Source organism: Pan troglodytes, chromosome 1, assembly GCF_028858775.2.
Source record: "Pan troglodytes isolate AG18354 chromosome 1, NHGRI_mPanTro3-v2.0_pri, whole genome shotgun sequence".
Taxonomy (NCBI): domain Eukaryota; kingdom Metazoa; phylum Chordata; class Mammalia; order Primates; family Hominidae; genus Pan; species Pan troglodytes.
Genome location: NC_072398.2, coordinates 65540705 through 65561371, shown reverse-complemented (window position 1 = coordinate 65561371; position 20667 = coordinate 65540705). Strand labels below are relative to the sequence as shown.

At 38.0% G+C, this 20667-nt stretch overlaps 1 protein-coding gene and 1 long non-coding RNA gene across 37 annotated transcripts in view; one reads left to right on the top strand and one right to left on the bottom strand.

Moving 5' to 3' along the window:
* Window positions 1-20259, top strand: part of SMG7 (SMG7 nonsense mediated mRNA decay factor) — an 82831-nt gene extending 62572 nt beyond the window's left edge. For 11 of the 36 annotated variants that reach the window (XM_016933922.4, XM_063810547.1, XM_063810527.1 and 8 more), the window contains 13 exons: window positions 3192-3262; window positions 4426-4486; window positions 7034-7153; window positions 8120-8408; window positions 10374-10518; window positions 10952-11334; window positions 11989-12360; window positions 13126-13275; window positions 15238-15318; window positions 15794-15953; window positions 16778-16948; window positions 17072-17217; window positions 17849-20259. In XM_016933922.4, the coding sequence (XP_016789411.1) occupies window positions 3192-3262; window positions 4426-4486; window positions 7034-7153; window positions 8120-8408; window positions 10374-10518; window positions 10952-11334; window positions 11989-12360; window positions 13126-13275; window positions 15238-15318; window positions 15794-15953; window positions 16778-16948; window positions 17072-17217; window positions 17849-17962 (2263 nt within the window). In that variant the 3' untranslated portion in view covers window positions 17963-20259. Of the gene's footprint in view, window positions 1-3191; window positions 3263-4425; window positions 4487-7033; window positions 7154-8119; window positions 8547-10373; window positions 10519-10951; window positions 11335-11988; window positions 12361-13125; window positions 13276-15237; window positions 15319-15793; window positions 15954-16777; window positions 16949-17071; window positions 17218-17848 lie in introns of all 36 variants that reach the window. The other 25 variants (XM_016933892.4, XM_063810501.1, XM_063810482.1 and 22 more) reach the window with 3 other exon arrangements.
* Window positions 23-17147, bottom strand: LOC129135686 (uncharacterized). Its single transcript, XR_008536692.2, has 3 exons — window positions 17055-17147; window positions 9576-9663; window positions 23-890 (listed from the first exon to the last, which is right to left on the bottom strand). It is a non-coding gene; the product is annotated as an uncharacterized LOC129135686 (long non-coding RNA).
* Window positions 20260-20667: the final 408 nt, after the last annotated feature.

Sequence of the window (20667 nt, the reverse complement as noted above, 5' to 3'; positions counted from 1 at the left end):
GGGAAATTGAACTGAAGACCTCTTTGTACGCTTTTCATTTGTTTATTTGAATTCTTCATGTGAGGCTTAGTCTTAAGGATTTGTGACTCCTTGTACACTCCCTTGTTCCCAGTTGCTGTCCTGGGGAAAAGGCATTTTTCACATTTCAAAGTGAACTTGAAGTAAAACCAGTTTGTTTCTTATCTATTACAGTATTCCTTAATTTTTTGTTTGAGTTGAAGGGAAGAGATTTTTATTTCTTCCATTTTTTTCTGTACATGAACTGTTTGATGTTGCCTTACAGTAACACTCAATTTGAATAATATTTGTTTATTTGAAGCATAAAGATTGAAAGTTATTTTGATTCTCACCATTTTCTCTGTCATCTCTACTCACAGTAATTCTGACAGCTCTTAGGAACCATTGATTTTACAATGACAAATGAAAACTTTCAGTGTACCTTTGATTATAGAAATAAATACTTCCAAGGTGGCTTGGCACCAAATAGGAAGTTCCTCCCCTGCATATTTTGATGGTATATTTAAGGAGAATCTCTTTGAAAGTTTTGCTTTGTGGCCCAGCACATATATTGACCAAGGTCACAACTTAGAAAATGCCTTTTTTAAGCCACATTTAAGACCCTGTGGGCCAAGCACTGTGGCTCATGCCTGTAATCCCAGCACTTGGGGAGGCTGAGGCAGGCGGATCACTTGAGGTCAGGAGTTTGAGACCAGCCTGGCCAACATGGTGAAACCCCATCTCTTTTACTAAAAATACAAAAGATATTAGCCAGGCATTGTGGCATATGCCTGTAATCCCACCACTTCGGGAGGCTGAGACAGGAAAATCGCTTGAACCCAGGAAGCAGAGGTTGCGGTGAGCTGAGATCGCGCCATTGTACTCCAGCCTGTCTAAAAAAAAAAAAAGAAAGACCTTATGGTTTGTCTGCTTCATAATTGTCTTTTCTCTCATGTAGCTATAAGCTCTTTCCATGATATATTGACATTATCATGAATAGAGTTTAGTAACATAGCACAGCATACTATATACATCTCCTTTTAATGTTAGCATTGGTTTTAGTAATACGGATTTTCAGACATTGCTTCCTTGCATAAAATTTTTATTTCTTAACTCAGGCTATACAGTTTTTCTACTCTTGTGTACTCTAGAACTCAAATTTATGTTTAATTCAATATATTATATCAGTAATGTTACAAAAGAAGAACTGCATGTTTTACCATTTGCTTATAGAGTTTTTATATTTATGGGTAGGAATTGTTATTTTCATTGTGTTTTGTTTTTTCTTATTGTTGTTCTTGTACAGTGATCCTTTTGGCCCATTCTGTGTGTTCCCATTTCTTCTCATGGCAAAAGATGTTGAACCAGAAGGAAGAGCTTCATTGGCAAACATTTTATCCCTCCATTTTTTTCTGTCATTTACTCTTTCCACTTCCTCCTATCAGATTTACCAAAATCTTTAGAATTATGCCCTTGTAGGTGTTTGATTCTGTGTTAAATTATGTTAGTACTCATTTTAAAGACTAGCATGGGATATCACTTTAAAACTGAAGATTTTTCCTTGTGTGTCTAATACACTAAAGTTATAATGTTCATTTATATCTTTTAAGTAATGGAAAAACAATGACTGTTTCTTTTGTGAACTCAGAATTTTATGTATATTCAAATAATCTTCAGTTTCTTATATCTGGGCCTTCTCAATTTCTAGAATTTACTTTCCCTTGTACTTTTTTGAGAACATACTCTCTTAAGCTAATGAATACGTGGAATAGTGATTTTCCTTTGTAGAAAATAGTTATAGGGTAAAGCAGTATATCATTAGGTCATCCACTCATGCGCTTTTTCTACAGTGTTTTCTCGAGAGCTTATGTGTGTTGCATGAAGACATTGTACAGTATAGTATTCTCTTTTAGTTTACTGACCTTTTTTTCCAACTATCTCTTGTAATCTGTTACATCTCCAAAGGTTTGTAGCAGACGTTTATTCTTCAATATTTGTTTATATATTTTTAATATGTGTATATATTTGTTGATATTTTTAAAGTAGCATATTCCCATATTTCAGAGTGTACAACTGTCCCAAATAGTTAACTTACAATTTTCCGTAGTGTGATTATTTATGTCCAGTTTCTCTATCCTGGGCACTTCACCTCATGCTTTTCTTTTTCTTTCTTTCTTTTTTAATAAAAATTGGTTGATACATATTCAGAGGTAAGCTTCATATTAAGGAGAATGTGATTAGACAGATGAGTCTACTGTAGGAAAATCAAAGTAATTGTTTCCAGGCCAAAACCAAATTATTTTAAGCTAATTACTTTAACCAAATAATTTTAAGCAACATGGCTACTTCCACCCATCACATCTATTCCTCACCCCAGCAAATGAACACTCAAACTACTTGGATTTGTCTCACTTCAAAAATCTTGCCCTGTCATATATAATACATCAGATTTATAAATTGCTCTTATGTTTGAAAGATAACAGAGATTTTGATACAAATGTTTATATGTAAAGTGATATTTATAAATCTATATCCATAATGGAAACTTTAACATACCTCACTCAGGAACCAAGGACACAGTTAACAAATACATATATAGTACTTACTTCTGAATAGTGGAAAGAATATGTTCTAATATTTCATGTGTAAGCTTTCACAAAAATTGTGTATTAAGAAACAGAGTTTAGAGTTAAGGCTGTTGTAAAAATGTGGACTTTTTGTACCATAAAAAAAGAGGCATTATCACTTTGAACAGGGAATGTGATTTGTGTGGTATAACCATACCCTGTCACAGATTAAAGAACTAACAGCGGCTTCCACAACTCATAATGTATGTGAAAGCTCTATAAAAACATAGTATGTTATTTCTTTGCTCAGAATTTTCTCAGCCTATTTCAGTTTTCCATGTTTAAAACTGACAAATTATTTTCACCATTTGTTGAATTAGGAGCATGGGAAATGATCTACAGTGGTAGTAGGTCTCCGTCATGGAAATTTGTCCCTTTTGTTGTATCTTTATCATTATCTAGTGTATCTTTGAAAGTACATTTTTAAAAATTATACAGCCTTTGAAATGCTGAAATAAGGGAAAAATACATAAAGTCCAGGACCTGTAGATACCATTTTCATGGCTTATTAGTGTTCTGGTTTCTCTTATATAAAAATAAAGTCTGAACTATTTCTTTAATTTACAGCATTTGGCCCTGGTTGATTTCTCTTCTGAATAGTTTCCATCCCCATGAAGAGGACCTCTCAAGTATTAGTGGTAAGGGCTACCCTAACCTTGTGTTGTTGATGTGGTTCTCCATCATTAATGGTGGCTTAATGCCAGAGAAAAAGAGGTTTTTGGTGATGAATGATTGATTTTAAATTCAGTATCTCAGAAGTGACTGTGAACTCTACATAAGTGGGTGGGTGGAAGTAGATAATGTTCTCCCAGTTCTTCTGGCAGCTTATTCTCATTTAGCATCATTCAAATAGGAGTTCAGAGAGTGTAATACCTTCAGATTCTTTCTTTCCTTCCTCCTCATTCTTACTATTTTAAAAAAAGCAATTAACGTGAACATTGCTCTGTCAAAGTAATACTTACTCATTGTAGAAAATTTGGTACAAAGAAAAAGAACACAAATCTCCCATACAGAGATACCTTTTACTAGTCACGATAGTATATCTTCTTCGGGCCTTTTTCTTATGTGTACACACACACAGAGGAAATGATTCATATCAAATAAAGTTTTGTGCCTGATTTTGAAATTTAGTATTATATTGTTAGCATTTTCTTTTGTCATTAAGCATTTTGAAAACATGACTTTTACTGGCTTCATAATATTCCATCCTATGGAAGTGCTATAATCTATTTACGCACTTTCTGTTGCTTTAAAATTTTCCCCATTATAAATAAATAATGCTGCACTGAACAACCTCTGGCTTGGCTTCTTTCTGACTTTTTTTTTCTCTTAAATCCATGCTCCTCAGGCATTAATTTGCACATAAATCACCTGAATCTTTTTAAAATACAGTTTATGATTCAGTAGGTTTGAATTAGTACCCAAGATTCTGCATTTCTTACAAGCTCTCAGATGATGTCAATGTTATTCAATACTTTCAGTAAAAAGAGACAGGTAATCTAAACATTGGGCTTACTGGATCCAAGACTATGAATTTTTAAGACTGCTGATTTTTTTAAAAGCCATTCTCCTCAGCATTGAGTATTAGGTGAGTGTTAGGGGAATGTCTATGTCCCAAAGATAACATGCAGAGTTTTGACAGGTGAGTTATTTTCATCAGGATCATGATAAAGAAGAGCAGAGAACAATAAGCATTATAATTTCTTTCTGTATGTTAATTTTTTAAAAAATTTAGTGAACAGTATTCCACCAAACAACATTTTAATTAAAATGTTTGCAAATTTTGATTTTGACCCTCTAGCGACACCACTTCCAGAGGAGTTTGAATTACAAGGATTTTTGGCATTGAGACCTTCTTTCAGGTAGGTGATAGCTGAAGTACCTTTATCATTGCCAGTGATTGCAGTATTAAAATTAGCAGAGAATTGGGCTTGGATGTAGAGGAACCTTTGATCTGTCCCAGCTGTGTGTTATTTTTGTAACGTCAAGTAATACTGAAAGTTGTTGTGAATTGGATTTGTGTATGTCACGCCTTCAATTCCTGTGTAATAAAAATTAAAATGTAACCTTTCCATCTGTGCCCTTGATCCCATCCCTTCTCACCTCCCTAAGAACCTTGCTCCATCTGTTATCCTCTCTGCATTGTATTTCCAGTGTCTTGTCTTTCTTTCCTTTCTTTTTTAAACAACTGATTATCTTTAGCCTAGTAACATTTAAGTGTGCCCCATTCTTTTAAAAAGGTAAAATGAATTTACATCCCTCTATTTTCCTACGTTGCCTTATCTTTTCATCATCAAACTTCTTAAAAAGAGTAGTATGCACTTTGGGAGGCAGAGGCAGGTGAATCATGAGGTCAGGAGATCGAGACCATCCTGGCTAACCTGGTGAAACCCCGTCTCTACTAAAAATACAAAAAAAAAATTAGCCGGGCATGGTGGCGGGCGCCTATAGTCCCAGCTACCCAGGAAGCTGAGGCAGGAGAATCGCTTGAACCCAGGAGGCAGAGGCTGCAGTGAGCTGAGAGATCACGCCACTGCACTCCAGCCTGGGTGACAGAGCGAGACTCCGTCTCAAAAAAAAAAGAGTAGCGTGGGCCAACCTGACTGACTCCACTTCAACTCCTGATCATTTTCAGCCTACTGTGGTTTAAACTATCAGTGCCTTCTAGATACCAAAATCCAGTGACTATAGTCTTTATCCTATTGAATTTTCTTCAGCATTGAGTCCGTCGATTTCCTTCCTTCATGAAACCTTTTTCCTTAGCTCTGTGATGCAATTTTTCCCACCCTTAGCACTCAGTCTTTTTCACTATTTCTTTTAAACTACATGCCTCTGAATGTTGTTGTTTTCCAGGATTCTTTTCTTGCCCTTTCCTTCCCACTTTGTACATTCACCCTGTTAATCAAATCCATCCCTATGTCTCTTGAATGGTATGTCCCAAATTTTCAGCTTTGACTTCTCTTGAAGTTTGGATGCATATTCTAACAATCTAACCTCCCTTACGCATTTTAAACTTTAACGTGACCAAAAATTGAGCTTATATTTTCCGATTTGGTCAGCCAAAAAGCAATCTTCTTTCTATATTTTCTGTCTGTGCCTGTGGCATTACCCATCTATATGACCAAGCTAGAAATCTGAAAAACCCTTGTTTCTATTTGTCTTTCTCACCAAGCCTTTGTAGTTATGTGTCTGAAATGCTTCTTAGGTTCAAGTCCTTCCGTTTATTTCCCCATACATAGTTCAGGCTTTTCTCACCAGTTTACCTGAAGTATAAAAACCTTCCTACGTATAGTTCCTCTCCTTCTATAGTCTGTTTCTACACTGCCTATAGTTTTTAAGTATGGAAATAGTGATGTTGCATGACTAATATTTTTATTTACCCATTCCCGGTTGCTCCACTGTCTCTTTTAGCTTGATGCTCAAGTTCCAGCACTATCCAGCTCCTAGTTGTTCAGCCTTATTTTCTGCCATTTCCCCCAATATTTATAAACTCTATACACTATGTGCTATACTTGAATAGCTCCCTATTTTTATTCCTCCACACCTTTGTTCATGTTGTGCCTAGAACATTTCCTTCTCCTCTACTGCCCTTCCATCACCAGCCTGGTAAGCACTTAGCCATACCTGTCAAGGTCCAGCTCAGGTATCACTCTATGAAACCTTTCAGAGCTTCTCAGAAGGAACTCATCCTCCTTTTACTATATTCACTTAATTCTTTACATAGTTCTTATTATGCTTATCAGATTGAATCATAATTATTTATTCCCAAAGGTAGGGAGTCTTATTTATCTTTGTGTCCTCAGCATCTAGCCTTCTGCCTGGCAATTCTTAAATCTTCTTTAAAAAAAAAAAAAAAAAGTTTAATAAGGAGAAATCTGAAAAATCTTTATTTTTTCAGGTTGGTTTACCCTTCTGATATCAATGAGTTATTCTATATGCTTTATGATATTTATACATTTTTCTGATTTAGAATGGTCCACCACAAAGTGGATAGATTAATATTATTTATTAAAATAGGCACCTCAGAGACTCTTAGCATTGCCATGGTCATTTCAAGCAAATTACTTGGCATGCAAGATAAATGTTTATAAAACTTTATTCTTAAAATGATAAAAGAATCTTTCCTAATAAAAAGTTGTGGTTTATTTGAGCTCCCTGACTAGAAAGTGAAATGTGAGTAAAAATATGACATTAATGTAATGAATTTGTATATTTTCTTTTCTGCTTTGTTTCATAGTTTGTAAAAATCTCTGGGAGTATAAATTCTAATAAATGCAGTTGATTACATCAAGTAGCTAACCTATGTGGAAAGTAATCTGAAGCCATTACAGTTAATCAGGTGAACTTGGTTGCCTGGAAAATATCTTTAGCAATTTAATATTCTCATAACTTGCTTGTGTCAATTTTAGGAACTTGGATTTTTCCAAAGGTCACCAGGGTATTACAGGGGACAAAGAAGGCCAGCAACGACGAATACGACAGCAACGCTTGATCTCTATAGGCAAATGGATTGCTGATAATCAGCCAAGGTAAGTCTGGAACTTCTGGTCTACCCCTTTTTAACCACCTTTTTAGATAAGCGCGCGCGCACACACACACACATACACATCTCATATGTTACATATTTTAGGCTTTGGTATAAATATTGTCGATCATGAACTCTTAAATCAACATGTTGGTAGCACAACATCTAATTATAACCCTAGTGAGTAAGTATACTCTTTATTTAGAATCTCTGTTCTCCCTATTGTGTATTACAGAGGTCTTTCTTGTTTATCGTGAGTTTCTGCTCTAATTTATAAATATCTCTGTAAATCTAACTGAATTGTACTTTCACAGTCATGGTAATTTGTATTGGCCTGGGCATGGTAGTCAGTTTCAGGCAGGACAGACCAAGCTCGTGCTAGTAGCCAGTTAAGTACAAAGCAGATGTGGTCGTTAGTGTGGGGAAAAGAACGCAGGTTTTGTAATTCCATGGGTTTGAGTTCCGTTTCGAGTTCCGCAGCTTCTCAAGTGGGTGTCCTTGGGATCTCCCCAGTAGATTATAACCTTTCCAAAGTCACTAACTACTTACTCATTTTTGTATTCAGGTTTCTGTCATACAGTAGGTAGTTAAATGTTTGCATGTTTGAATGAACTTACCACCTCCAAGCTTCAATTTTCACATCTATAGAATAGGAATTATATATAGCTACCTTATAGGACATATCAAGGGCCCTAGACTAGTGTCTTGCACTTGAAGCATGCTCAGAAAATGTAAATTCTAGCAAACGTTGAAAGAGCCAGAGGGATAGGTTGTGACGATGTTAAGTGTGATAATGAGAACCTCAGTTTCTACATAACTACTTTTTGTGTTACCTGAATCCACATTGTTATATCCTGCTGTTTTCATGGTTATTAGTGCTAGGAATATATTGACTTGGATCCACACACAATTCAGTTGTTATTTTTTAAGTTAATGTTTTTTATATATGGATTTATTTTTGCTTTTTTAGGCTGATTCAGTGTGAAAATGAGGTAGGGAAATTGTTGTTTATCACAGAAATCCCAGAATTAATACTGGAAGACCCCAGTGAAGCCAAAGAGAACCTCATTCTGCAAGAAACATCTGTGATAGAGTCGCTGGCTGCAGATGGGAGCCCAGGGCTAAAATCAGTGCTATCTACAAGCCGAAATTTAAGCAACAACTGTGACACAGGAGAGAAGCCAGTGGTTACCTTCAAAGAAAACATTAAGCCACGAGAAGTGAACAGAGACCAAGGAAGAAGTTTTCCTCCCAAAGAGGTGAGAAGGGACTATAGCAAAGGAATAACTGTAACTAAGAATGATGGAAAGAAGGACAACAACAAGAGGAAAACTGAAACCAAGAAATGCACCTTAGAAAAGTTACAGGAAACAGGAAAGCAGAATGTGGCAGTGCAGGTAAGCTGTATTTGAACTATAAAGCAGGTAGAGGAAGGCTCACACAAAAGGCAAGATTTTTCATTTTGTTCTAAAGCCATGAGAATTGGCCATCCTGGAAGTTTAAATGCATTATTTAATTGCATAGTAAGGTTATATAAAGAGCTGTGATAGGTGGTTACTTTTTCAATTCTTGGGAATTGTGAGTGAAAAAAAAATCTCAGCCTGATTTGACACTTTCGTCAATCCTCACCAATTTAAGCAGTTTGAAAGGATTAGTTGCAGAGTTGTCAGTTTCACACAGGATTATATTTTATTTGGAAGATATAACTACCATTTGTCAATGCTATAGTGGAGATTTGGGGTCTTCTGTAGATCCAGTAGAACCAAGAGTATATTAAGGCTTATGCGGTTTTTTTTTTTTTTAGATTCACTATTCACACTGTGTGTGTGTGTGTGTGTATTTTTTTTTCTTGGAAAAATATGAGACTTTTTTCTTGACAATTATACTTGTCCCAGCTATTGGTATTAATATCACTTTAATCTTATCCTGGATCCTGGGAATTTATAAAGGAAGAACCCAGGTTTCTTGCTGGGAAAAGATAAGCACTGCTCAGTTATTTGTGACTTTCTTTTTATTAAAATATTTTCCCAAATAGAAAAGATGGTTTCATATAAACAGAAAAGGGCCTTTATTCTGTGATGGTTTTATTAATACTATTAATGTTTGAATAAATACTTAAGCGGCCATGTGAGTTGTTAACAAATTTTAGCAAATGTATGTGTTTGCATGAGAAACTTTACATTGTTGAAGGCTGCTTACAAATAAATAGTACCTTTGAAGTATTTCTCTAATTTTTTTGAGAAAGAGAAATAAGAAAATAATAGTTCCATTTTAACATTATAGCAAGGAGAGAAACAGAAAGACAAGGTAGAAATTAAGACATGGGGGAGAGAGAGAGATGCTAGGGAAAGGCAAGAAAAAAAAATGAACTAGAAAGCCAAAGGATCCGAGTTTTAGAGGTAATGAGTCCAGCATTTTCTGTTTACCTTTCCTCCATTCTCTGTAACTGCTCGCAATAAGGTCCAGACTGAAAATACAATCTCCTTTTTTGGTTTCTCATCCATCTCAAATCACCTATAAATGATTAAAGAAAGAAAGAGTCAACATATCACCACACTCTGTACCTTGTCCCGGGTTTTCTATAAATGCTACTCATGTTCCCTCATTTTGCTCAACTTTGAGCAGTGCATATGACATCTACTTCTCTCTGGCTCCATCTATAGGCTCTCAGGGCCTGTTCCTTACTGCTGAAAGTATCCTTATTTATTCTGAAGGGTGGTAAAGTTGCAGGGTGGAAGGTGGATGCCTGACTGTACACATATGGCTACCCAGATGAAATTAAACTGAGGGCCAAAATAACTCACCTATGGGTTAATAGTCATTATTAGTTCATAATTCATGTATGTCGTTTAATGAATTAGAGTATAGAGAACCCTGGGCCCCAGAACAAGCAACCTAAAGTCATAGACAAGTTTTTTTCAACTTGTTAGCATCAGGCATCTCATTTGTAAAACAAATGGGCTCTAAGGTCCTTTACATTTTTGGATTTTTGTGATCATGGGAAAGCAACATAATTAGTAAAACTAAGATAGTAAAATTATCTTTTATTGGCTATTAAATAATTTGCTTTGATTTTCCATTTTTAACTTAGGTGAATTTAAATATCTTCAGCATGTACTTTTTGATCTAATGAGGTTTTAAATACTTTCTTAGGAGTAGGGTCTTCTTTCTAACACATTTGAGTTTCAATTTATTATAGATAGTTTTGCTTCTATTGGTTACAGGTAAAATCCCAGACAGAACTAAGAAAGACTCCAGTGTCTGAAGCCAGAAAAACACCTGTAACTCAAACCCCAACTCAAGCAAGTAACTCCCAGTTCATCCCCATTCATCACCCTGGAGCCTTCCCTCCTCTTCCCAGCAGGCCAGGTAAATATGTTTTGTAATTTCTTCTACTTAATCTTTTCTGTGCAAGAATTTCTATTCAGTCACTGAGAAATGTGTTTTCTGTTGGAGTAATGTTACTAAGCCATAAAAAGTTCTATTTTCCCTAATACTTATAAAATTATTTTTGAACTGTTTCTGTGTAGTGTACATACAAGTGCATGTTTGTTATTTTGAAGGAAATCCTATCACTAAATACAGAAGCTACTCACAGAACACTCATTACTTCAGTGGATAGAGGAAAAATATCAAGTCTATTTTTAGTTCTTCAAATCAAGTTAAAGATTGACAACATGACTAATCTCTTTTGTGATGTGTTAGAAGACTCCCTCTACCTACCTGTTAAAAAAAAAAATGACTTTTTTTGCAATTTTTTGCTGTTTCCTTAAAACTAAAGCTGTGTTCTTCTGTTTTGAAGGGTTTCCGCCCCCAACATATGTTATCCCCCCGCCTGTGGCATTTTCTATGGGCTCAGGTTACACCTTCCCAGCTGGTGTTTCTGTCCCAGGAACCTTTCTTCAGCCTACAGCTCACTCTCCAGCAGGAAACCAGGTGCAAGCTGGGAAACAGTCCCACATTCCTTACAGCCAGCAACGGCCCTCTGGACCAGGGCCAATGAACCAGGGACCTCAACAATCACAGCCACCTTCCCAGCAACCCCTTACATCTTTACCAGCTCAGCCAACAGCACAGTCTACAAGCCAGCTGCAGGTTCAAGCTCTAACTCAGCAACAACAATCCCCTACAAAAGCTGTGCCGGCTTTGGGGAAAAGCCCGCCTCACCACTCTGGATTCCAGCAGGTAAGTTACAGTTGTGTGTACTATCCAGCTGAATGAAATAAGGGGAAATGCTGAAAGATTCAATGTTAGAAATGCTCATTAAACTTTGACGTACTTCTTGCTTAGATTTATAGTGATTATGGGAAAACAAAAGTATTGTCTCTACTGTTTATGAAAGTTCAAATGTTTTCCTTACTCTTGTAAAGGATAAAATACTAGATCTTAAGTACCATTCTTGGCTGCTACTAAGTGTCCATTTTATTGAAAATGGATTTTCTGCAAATAATTCTCCTATAGGAACATAAACTACTAGGGAAATAGAATCACAGTCTTGATGAGGTGCTAAGACAAGATGTGACACCAATCTTAAATGTTGTCGTTGGAAGCACAGCACTTGAAGCAGAAAGGGGAAACAAACACTCTTATGCAAATATATTCATTCATTCATTAAACCTCTTAAATAGTTGAATTAAAAGAAAATATGAGTGTGGTGCCCATAATCTGTTTCCAAAAAGCTCTGAGTATTGAAAAGCCCAAAAGGTAAAGGAAACTGCTGCCTTGCCTAGAGTTTTGTTGGTTGGAAAACACCCCAAGTTCATTCTGTGATTCTTTAGCATTCATTATAAGTAATATTGCATTTTATCCTCACCTTTATGACAGGCATCTCTTTTTTAGTATCAACAGGCAGATGCCTCCAAACAGCTGTGGAATCCCCCTCAGGTTCAAGGCCCATTAGGGAAAATTATGCCTGTGAAACAGCCCTACTACCTTCAGACCCAAGACCCCATAAAACTGTTTGAGCCGTCATTGCAACCTCCTGTAATGCAGCAGCAGCCTCTAGAAAAAAAAATGAAGCCTTTTCCCATGGAGCCATATAACCATAATCCCTCAGAAGTCAAGGTCCCAGAATTCTACTGGGATTCTTCCTACAGCATGGCTGATAACAGATCTGTAATGGCACAGCAAGCAAATATAGACCGCAGGGGCAAACGGTCACCAGGAGTCTTCCGTCCAGAGCAGGATCCTGTACCCAGGATGCCGTTTGAGGTGTGTGTTCTTTCCTATCACCGGGCAATTTGGAGATAGGTCTGAGGTTGACTGTCTTTTGAATATCTCAAATAGATCTTATAAAAAGGCCACTCTTATTCGTTAGTACTATAGAATGCCACTGAGTATTGGTGTAGCTCTTGGTTTCCTCCTCAAAGTTGCACAGTATGTTTTAGTTTGGAAGCTGAAGAATTCCGTAACTGATTTTGAGCTCTGATGGTCTGGCAAAGAAACCATGAACAGAAATCTCTAAAACAGCATGTTAGAGAATTCTGAGACAAAGCACTCCTCTCAGTTGGGCTGAATCATCTAAGTTTAAAAATAGGTTTACTGATATTTAAATAAATTGCTCTCTGAGAGGAACAAGGTTAGCCAGTTATCTTGGACAGTGGAGGTCCCTTTCTTTGCCCTTTTTATTCATGAGAAACAGGTGAATGTTAGTAACTTTTTAAAAGATCTGTTTCTCTGTTAGCACAAGATATGCTAATCATTTTGCTCCATAGCATTGTTTTACTCACTAGCCACATTAACCTTTTGTGTTCTGCTCTGTCAGTATTTTTGCTTTTCTATTGTCTTGAACTTTCTCCATTATTGTCCTTGTGTCGCTTTGCCTTTGCATTTCAGAGCCTTTTTTCTCTTTGCCTAATACCATCTATCTCACTATCCCCTTGACTTTAGTTGTCTTCTTCCACCTAATTATGCTACTATTCCTTTATGCTTTTGTTATCCCTTATTGCTTCTCACTGTGATGCTTTCTGTCACTAGGACCCCAAGAGCTCCCCTCTGCTTCCTCCGGACCTGTTAAAGAGTCTGGCTGCCTTGGAGGAAGAGGAAGAGCTGATTTTTTCTAACCCTCCTGATCTTTACCCGGCTCTGCTGGGGCCTCTCGCCTCTCTTCCTGGACGAAGCCTTTTTGTATGTATTTGACATAATTCTGCTTCTTGGTCTAACCTCCAGCTGCTTCTCTGAGATACTGTAGTACACAGATTAGGTGATTTCTTCTCTTCCTGGGGCTGTCCTTTTCAGAACTGTAAAACATATTTTCTAATTGCCTAAACCAACCTTAAGTTGGTAGTAGGATATAGCAAAACATTTCTGCCTTTATAGTTCTCCCAAATCATGGAGACATACCTTGGTTTTATGTGTTATCCAGAAAGCATTCTGCAGAGCTGGTCACACATACGATGTGATGGTGACAAATTAACTCACTTTGCAGGTGACACTTCCATCTGGACCCAGAAATTTTAAGTATCATTTAATCTTGCTTAGGAACAGTGAGATTTATTTCTCATATGTAGCCAAAATATGAAAGGAAATATGTTCTTGATTTTTTTTTTTGACTGACATTACTGAACAGTATATGGCTCTTTTTTGTTTGGTTAACTAAATGCAGAAAGAGCCCTGATCTAAATTCAAAGTTGGATTCATAAACAGAATGAGTAAAAATGAAGAGGATTCTATTTATAAACATTGTCAGAGTGTCATAAATGAGTAAATATGAAAATAACTAGAATCACATAAAATAAAATCTGAGAACTCAGCCTGCATTTCAAAGAACATCATTCTATATGCTTGTCAGTGTTCATATTATATTTTACTGTGGGTGGGGAGTATAAAAGATGGAAAGAAAGATGTATGCTATGAGGCTTTTTCCCCTCTCTTTATTACACCTTAATAAAACATAAAAAGATAGTAAATTTTACTTTCTTGCTGTTTCTTTCTCATAAACACAGGGCAAGAACACATTCGTAAAATTAAAGTACATTAATTTTAGTGTCAAGAGAAATAAAACCTTAACAGCTTTCATGACATTGCTGCCATCCCTGGCACTTGAAGTTCCCTTAAGAATTTGCCTGGGTAGTAGCAGTAGGGGCCCCATACCAAGTTATTAAATAATAGCAATAAAAGATCCCCCTGGAGACTTAAATGGTAGTAGTGCCATGACTGAGCGCACAGGGATTGTGGAAGCGCAGCTGCTATACTGTTGCCTCTCTATGTTTGCCTTTCTTGCGGCTTTTATGCTGGAGTGGCTTTAAGGACTGAGGGTAGTGCTTCTCTGTCCACTTGTTTCCTAATCCCTTAGTTCCTGTTCCTGTTCCCTTAGTGTCCCTTTCATTGGAAATGGAGCTGATGGTAGAACAAGTGGGAGTATTTTCAGGGTTTTTTTGTTCATGTTTAAAAAACAACAATGAATAAAAAAAACTTCGACTATAACCCTTCCAATATTTAACATTAATGATACAACGTATGTCAAAGTGCTTCTCTTGTCGTAGGTATTTAGTAATGTTTTATTAGCCAGCTATTCAGTGACAGCATTAGAGATTCAGCTTTGTTTCTCCTAATAACTTTGCTAGGGCCAGTAAATGTGAGCTTGACTTTTAGCAACTGTTTTACTATATACTGCAAATAGAGCTGCTTAAAAAGCATATTAACAAAGCCATTTGTCAAATGGATTTGAAAGGCTTTTTAAAAGTCACCAATGTTAATGTTTTAAAAATTGTGGGGTGGAGAGAAACAGTGTTGGAACAGTTCAGCATTTTGTTTTGAGATTATTTTAAGTGCAACTATTGACAAGGGGATTCCTGAGGTCCATGCCTCATAAACACTCAGAGTGCTGTTTACCAGGGTCTCTGGTCCCTGCCAGAATATAATCTCTGACTAGGTTTGATCTAAAAGGAGGATTCTATGCATCTGTGGCAACTGGCACTTAGGTGGTGTCTTGGTGTTAACAGATTTGAATTCACATCTTCTGAGCCTCAAATTGTACTCAGTGGGCGAATACAGGCATGCTTTTGCTTTGGTTCCATAGTATGGTAAGATTAATATTAAGAAAATAGAAGGTATAACTTAATTACCTTTTTTTCTGGGACTGTGAAGAAATCCTTATTGGAGAAGCCCTCAGAGCTCATGTCACATTCATCCTCTTTCCTGTCCCTCACCGGATTCTCTCTCAATCAGGTAGGTGAACAATGAAGAATCCTGCTGTGTGCTTTTAGTGTAGACTGATCATTGTCTTTCTCATACTGTTTCAGTATGTCTGTTTTTTCTTTATTTTCCGTGTATTAGTGTATTCCAGATATTTGATTTTATCCCCCTTGTCTCTGATTGGGGCATACTAGTGACTTGTACATCATGAATTAAAACCCTTTAACTTCTCATTAATATTGAAACCCTTAGGGCTCTCTTTTTGAGCCAAATAAATTATTCACATTTTCAACCTGGATAGTTTACACAGAGCAAATTTAAGGGTGAGAGAAAGCAAAGAGGAAAATTAATTTGACTGGAAAATTGAAACAAAAAGAAATAAAGGCCTTCAAAATTTCTCTTCCTAAGAAAAGCTTAAGGTGTACCAAGCATCCATGAACAAGACATTGGATTTTCTCAAATCTCTTTCCTTGGGGTGAGTTTATAACTTCACTGTCATGTCTTTCAGGAAAGATACCCAAATAATAGTATGTTCAATGAGGTATATGGGAAAAACCTGACATCCAGCTCCAAAGCAGAACTCAGTCCCTCAATGGCCCCCCAGGAAACATCTCTGTATTCCCTTTTTGAAGGGACTCCGTGGTCTCCATCACTTCCTGCCAGTTCAGGTATTAACTACTCTTTAAATTATAGACCTTACATTTCCTGTACACTCAGATTGATTAAGGGATAGTGAGATTCTGTAATTATAAATATTTGTTGGGTTATTTTTATTTTTTGTTTGTTTGTTTTTGTAACTTCTGAAAGGAAATAGAAAAAAAAAAGAAGAAGCCGGTTTATGTAATAAATGCTACTGACAAAACTTTTTACATCCTCAGTAGCCAGCAGAGATGTAAGGGAGAAAATAGAGGTTCTATCTTATGGTTCTCAGCTGCTTTTTAGTTTTATTTGTAGGTGTTCATTCTTTGCAGAAAAATTGCACTTTTTTTTTTTTGAGACAGCGTCTTGCGGTGTTGCCCACTCTAGACTCAAACTCCTGGGCTCAAGCAGTCCTTCCATCTCAGCCTCCCAAGTAGCTGGGACTACAGGTGCACACCACTGTGCCCAGCTCTGCACTTTTTAAAATTGAGATTTTTAACTTAGAGTCTGACTTAATAGTAATTCTTAAGGTTAGCAAATTCTTTCTGATACATAAGACCAATAAACATGTATCTGAAATAGCCGTGTGAGAATAGGGCATTCATTCAGTTGACAAAAATTGCCTACTATTTTATTTTGCTTTTTTAAGGTGAAGAATATGCCTTAGATATGTGTGGCAGGGCAAATTAGTGCATCTAGCAGATCTCTTTGGAGCCTTTAGTTTCCCTTTCCTTCAAAGCCCTGTGGTTATTGTTAGGAGAATTTTTAGTGATCAGATCTACAGGAACCTGTAGTTCTTTGTATGTTTGTGAAACAATGATTTACTATATCCTGTGTTGCTATTATTTAATAGATCATTCAACACCAGCCAGCCAGTCTCCTCATTCCTCTAACCCAAGCAGCCTGCCCAGCTCTCCTCCAACACACAACCATAATTCTGTTCCATTCTCCAATTTTGGACCCATTGGGACTCCAGATAACAGGGATAGAAGGACTGCAGATCGGTGGAAAACTGATAAGCCAGGTGAGATCTACATTTCATTGCCAAGCAAAATTGAAAGAATTTACTCTATCCTTCCCTGGGGTCTGGCAATTGGCAGTGATAGAACATCTTCTTGAATTTTTCTTACCTCTTTTCATCCCTTAGCCATGGGTGGGTTTGGCATTGATTATCTCTCAGCAACGTCATCCTCTGAGAGCAGTTGGCATCAGGCCAGCACTCCGAGTGGCACCTGGACAGGCCATGGCCCCTCCATGGAGGATTCCTCTGCTGTCCTCATGGAAAGCCTAAAGGTGAGTAGATTTCAGGAACAAGAACCACAAGATTATTACAGCAAAAGCGTCTCTGCTTTCATTCACATAAATAGCTAGACTTACTTCTCAGGCCCTCGGAGTTGACTGATACATAGCACATATATAACAAAGTCCTAGAAACATGGTCTGCCTTACAAGATTCTTGAGTGATAATTTTTAATTTCTGAATTCACTAGTGGTAAAGCAGTATCTTCAGGTGGACAAAAACAAAGGTTTCAGTTTCATTCTAAGGTTAAGAAAATTCTGATTCATTTTGGAATGTTTGATTTAAGCCTTTTCTGACAAAGTAAGAGTATCTAATTTTAGAAATGTTTTATTTGCCTGAAAACTTTATAGTAAATGCCCTGTGTGGTACCACATACAGCTGAGTTTCAGTAAAAAGACTTGACATAAAATGTGATTTCACTTCTTCTGGTTTAAAATAGTCTTAATGGAAACTAACTAGCTTTAAGAGTCTTGTAATGACTTTTTCTAATAGCTGGATTTTTATGGGGAGTGGGGTTGGGTTTTGGGGCCATATATATGCCTTTATATTTGGCTGGGATTGAAAAATCCCTTTCAGACAACTTGGCATTTGACCTCTGCTGACAAGATCTGGACTGTTTTTCAGTCTATCTGGTCCAGTTCCATGATGCATCCTGGACCTTCTGCTCTGGAGCAGCTGTTAATGCAGCAGAAGCAGAAACAGCAACGGGGACAAGGCACCATGAACCCTCCACACTGAGGCCAAAGTGGCAACCTGGGAATGAAGGCTCCATAAACCATGGCATGTTGGGTTTGCAGGACTGGCCCACACAGTCCCCTGCAGGTGGCAGCCCTCTTTTCTGTTTCTCGCTGTCAAGAGGGTGTAAGTATTCCACCAGCCCGCTGAGTGTGCACGAAATGTTCGCAGTGCAACAAAAAGAAAAATCCATCAGGAACTCTCCGTCCCCCCGGGGCCTTCCGGAGGGAGAGAGAGAGGAACTGCTGTTTATCTCACTCAGTTACTTGGTATCACCGCCTCTCACCTTCTCCATCGTGCATGTCCCCAGCCACATGGGAAGTGAAAGCTGAGAAGGGAAGGCAGATGGGAGAAGCCAATGGGAACTTCTCAGTCCTTTTTTCCTCTTTGGGGAATAAAATAGGAATCCATTAATGATTGCTTTGCTGACTGAGAATGTAGTTTGAAATTATTCTTAAACATCTTTTATTATTATTACTCTCAGTAGTAAAATATCACACTGAATTCTTCCATACACAGGTGTGCTTCTAGTCAGTGTGTAGCAAGGAAAGCCCCGTTCACTGCTCCTGTGAGAGGTTGGTGGTGACAGGATGGGGAACCGACCTCTTCAGCCAGTGGAAATGTTCCATAAGGGAGAGTTCAAGGCCTGTCAGAAGGCTCTGGTAGGCCTTCCTCTGGCCAGGAGACTCCAGCAGGAAATGCCCTTCACTCTGTAGGTGCTCGAGCCCCAATCGAGGATACAGTGTGGGTGGTGGTGCTGGGCTGGACTAGCAGGTAGACTGCTGTAGGATTTCAAATTACGTTTTTGATTCCTGTACATTTTACAGTCGCACAGCAAGCAGTCTCACAGAAGGCAGGCTAGTCCATTCACAGCCTGACACGTTCTAATAGGTAGAAGCTTTCAGTGTGGTTATTTTTTCTTTGGTTGGTTTTTGTGCCCCCATTCTACTTCCCACCCTCCTGCCCCATCTCCATCCCTTCTTTTACCCAATGCTGTATGCTAGTAATTGTTTTTATTCCTAATGTGTGCAACATCACATCTCCCCAAGAAGCAACAGCATGGGGTCCAGCAGTTGGGGCCCAAAAGACAGTCTGAAGAGGAAGGAAGCAGCAGTATCTGCGTAGCCCACAGAGGGCCCAGGCCCCTGCCCAGCTGCAGTCTCCCAGCCTCCACTTTCAGAGTGAAATTCAAGGCAGCACGGACATGTGCCCATCACGCACAGAAGAAAACACGACGTCGTCCATTTTGGAAGAGACGAAAGAAAGGAAAATAAACTCTTTATTTGATATTTATTAGGAGGAAAGAGGACTGAAAATGTTCTTGTGTAGAAACAGAAGGACAGCATTTCTGTTAGTCATTTCCTGGAAAAGTAATATTTTAAGGGGAAATTATGGAAACAATCTAATTGTTCAATTGCTGTGCTAGTGGTAGGGTTTATTTTCTGGGAGGTCTCTCCTTTGTGTGTCTGTATGTTTGTGTACACACACGTACCCATCTGCTGTCCCAGAGGGGAGGGGTTGTGTGTGCGAGTGTATGGAGTTAGTGTGGAACTTAAGAGCTGGAAGACAGCTGTAGAGCAAAGCACATCCAGGAGCCCCGGTTGTCACTGGAGTCTGGGCAACCCCAGCAATGAAAAGGGGTGAGATAACGCTCATTGCTCTTCAGAGAGAGTGGTTGGAGCCCCCCCCCCGCCCCCCCCCCCCCCCCCCCCCCGCCCGTATGCTTACATTATTGCTCTTTTAGTTTGACATGGTGTTTGGGTTTTGTTTTGTTTTTTTGAAAGGTCTGAAAAGGTGAAGCCCCCTACCCAATGGCAATATGAAACCTTTTGTGCTTCTCTTCAGCCCCTTCCCTGTGTCCACCTTTCTCTCCTCTTCCCAAGCCTTTTTCCTACTACCTTTACCCAGTTTGTGTGTTTGAGCTCTGCATTCAGGCAGCTGCAACATTCCAGTGTTTGAACTGTCACTGATTCTTGCGCCCTAGACAAGCTAACCAGGTTTACCATCTCACTCCCAGTAATACCCAGCTCCCATCTAAAGCCCCATTCTGCATGAGAATTTGGTGTTTGGAATGTTTTCTGACTCTTGGGGCGGGATTCCTCGCCTTATCATCCTCACTGTGGAGTAATGAGGAGGGGGAGGAGAATCTTTATCAGAAACTGGTTTTGTGTAGTAAACTTTCTTTTGTGGTTTTTTGTTTTGTTTTCTGGGTTTTGTTTTTTGTTTTTGTCTGTCTGTGCAAGACCTGCAGCTGCTGAAAATCAGCTTTGCCTTTAATTAAACCATGTTCTCTCCAACCAGATCTGTGTATCTATTGTTTCTTTTCTATCCTAAAAGATAGATATAAAAGTATTGAAGAAGATCCAACTTAAAAGGCAAGAATTTCAACTACTCACAGGTCATCCAGGTAAAGGCATAAATGGTCAGAACTTGAATATTTTTCAGGGTTAATTTTGCTTTTAGTAGCATTCCAGACCAATGAATTACGGAAATTACAATTAATTGTAATGGAAAGGCATGAGTAGTAAGAAATCGATTATCAAAATTCTTTTATTTAATAAAAGAATGCCTTATGTTAAGGAATTAAGAGCCCATCATTTTTATTCCTATTGTAGCTGTTACTGAGGCAGTTCAGAGAGTGAGTTTATCCCTTTGGCCTGTAAAAATTCACTGAATCTGATTAGCAGCAACATTAATTAATTCTTCTT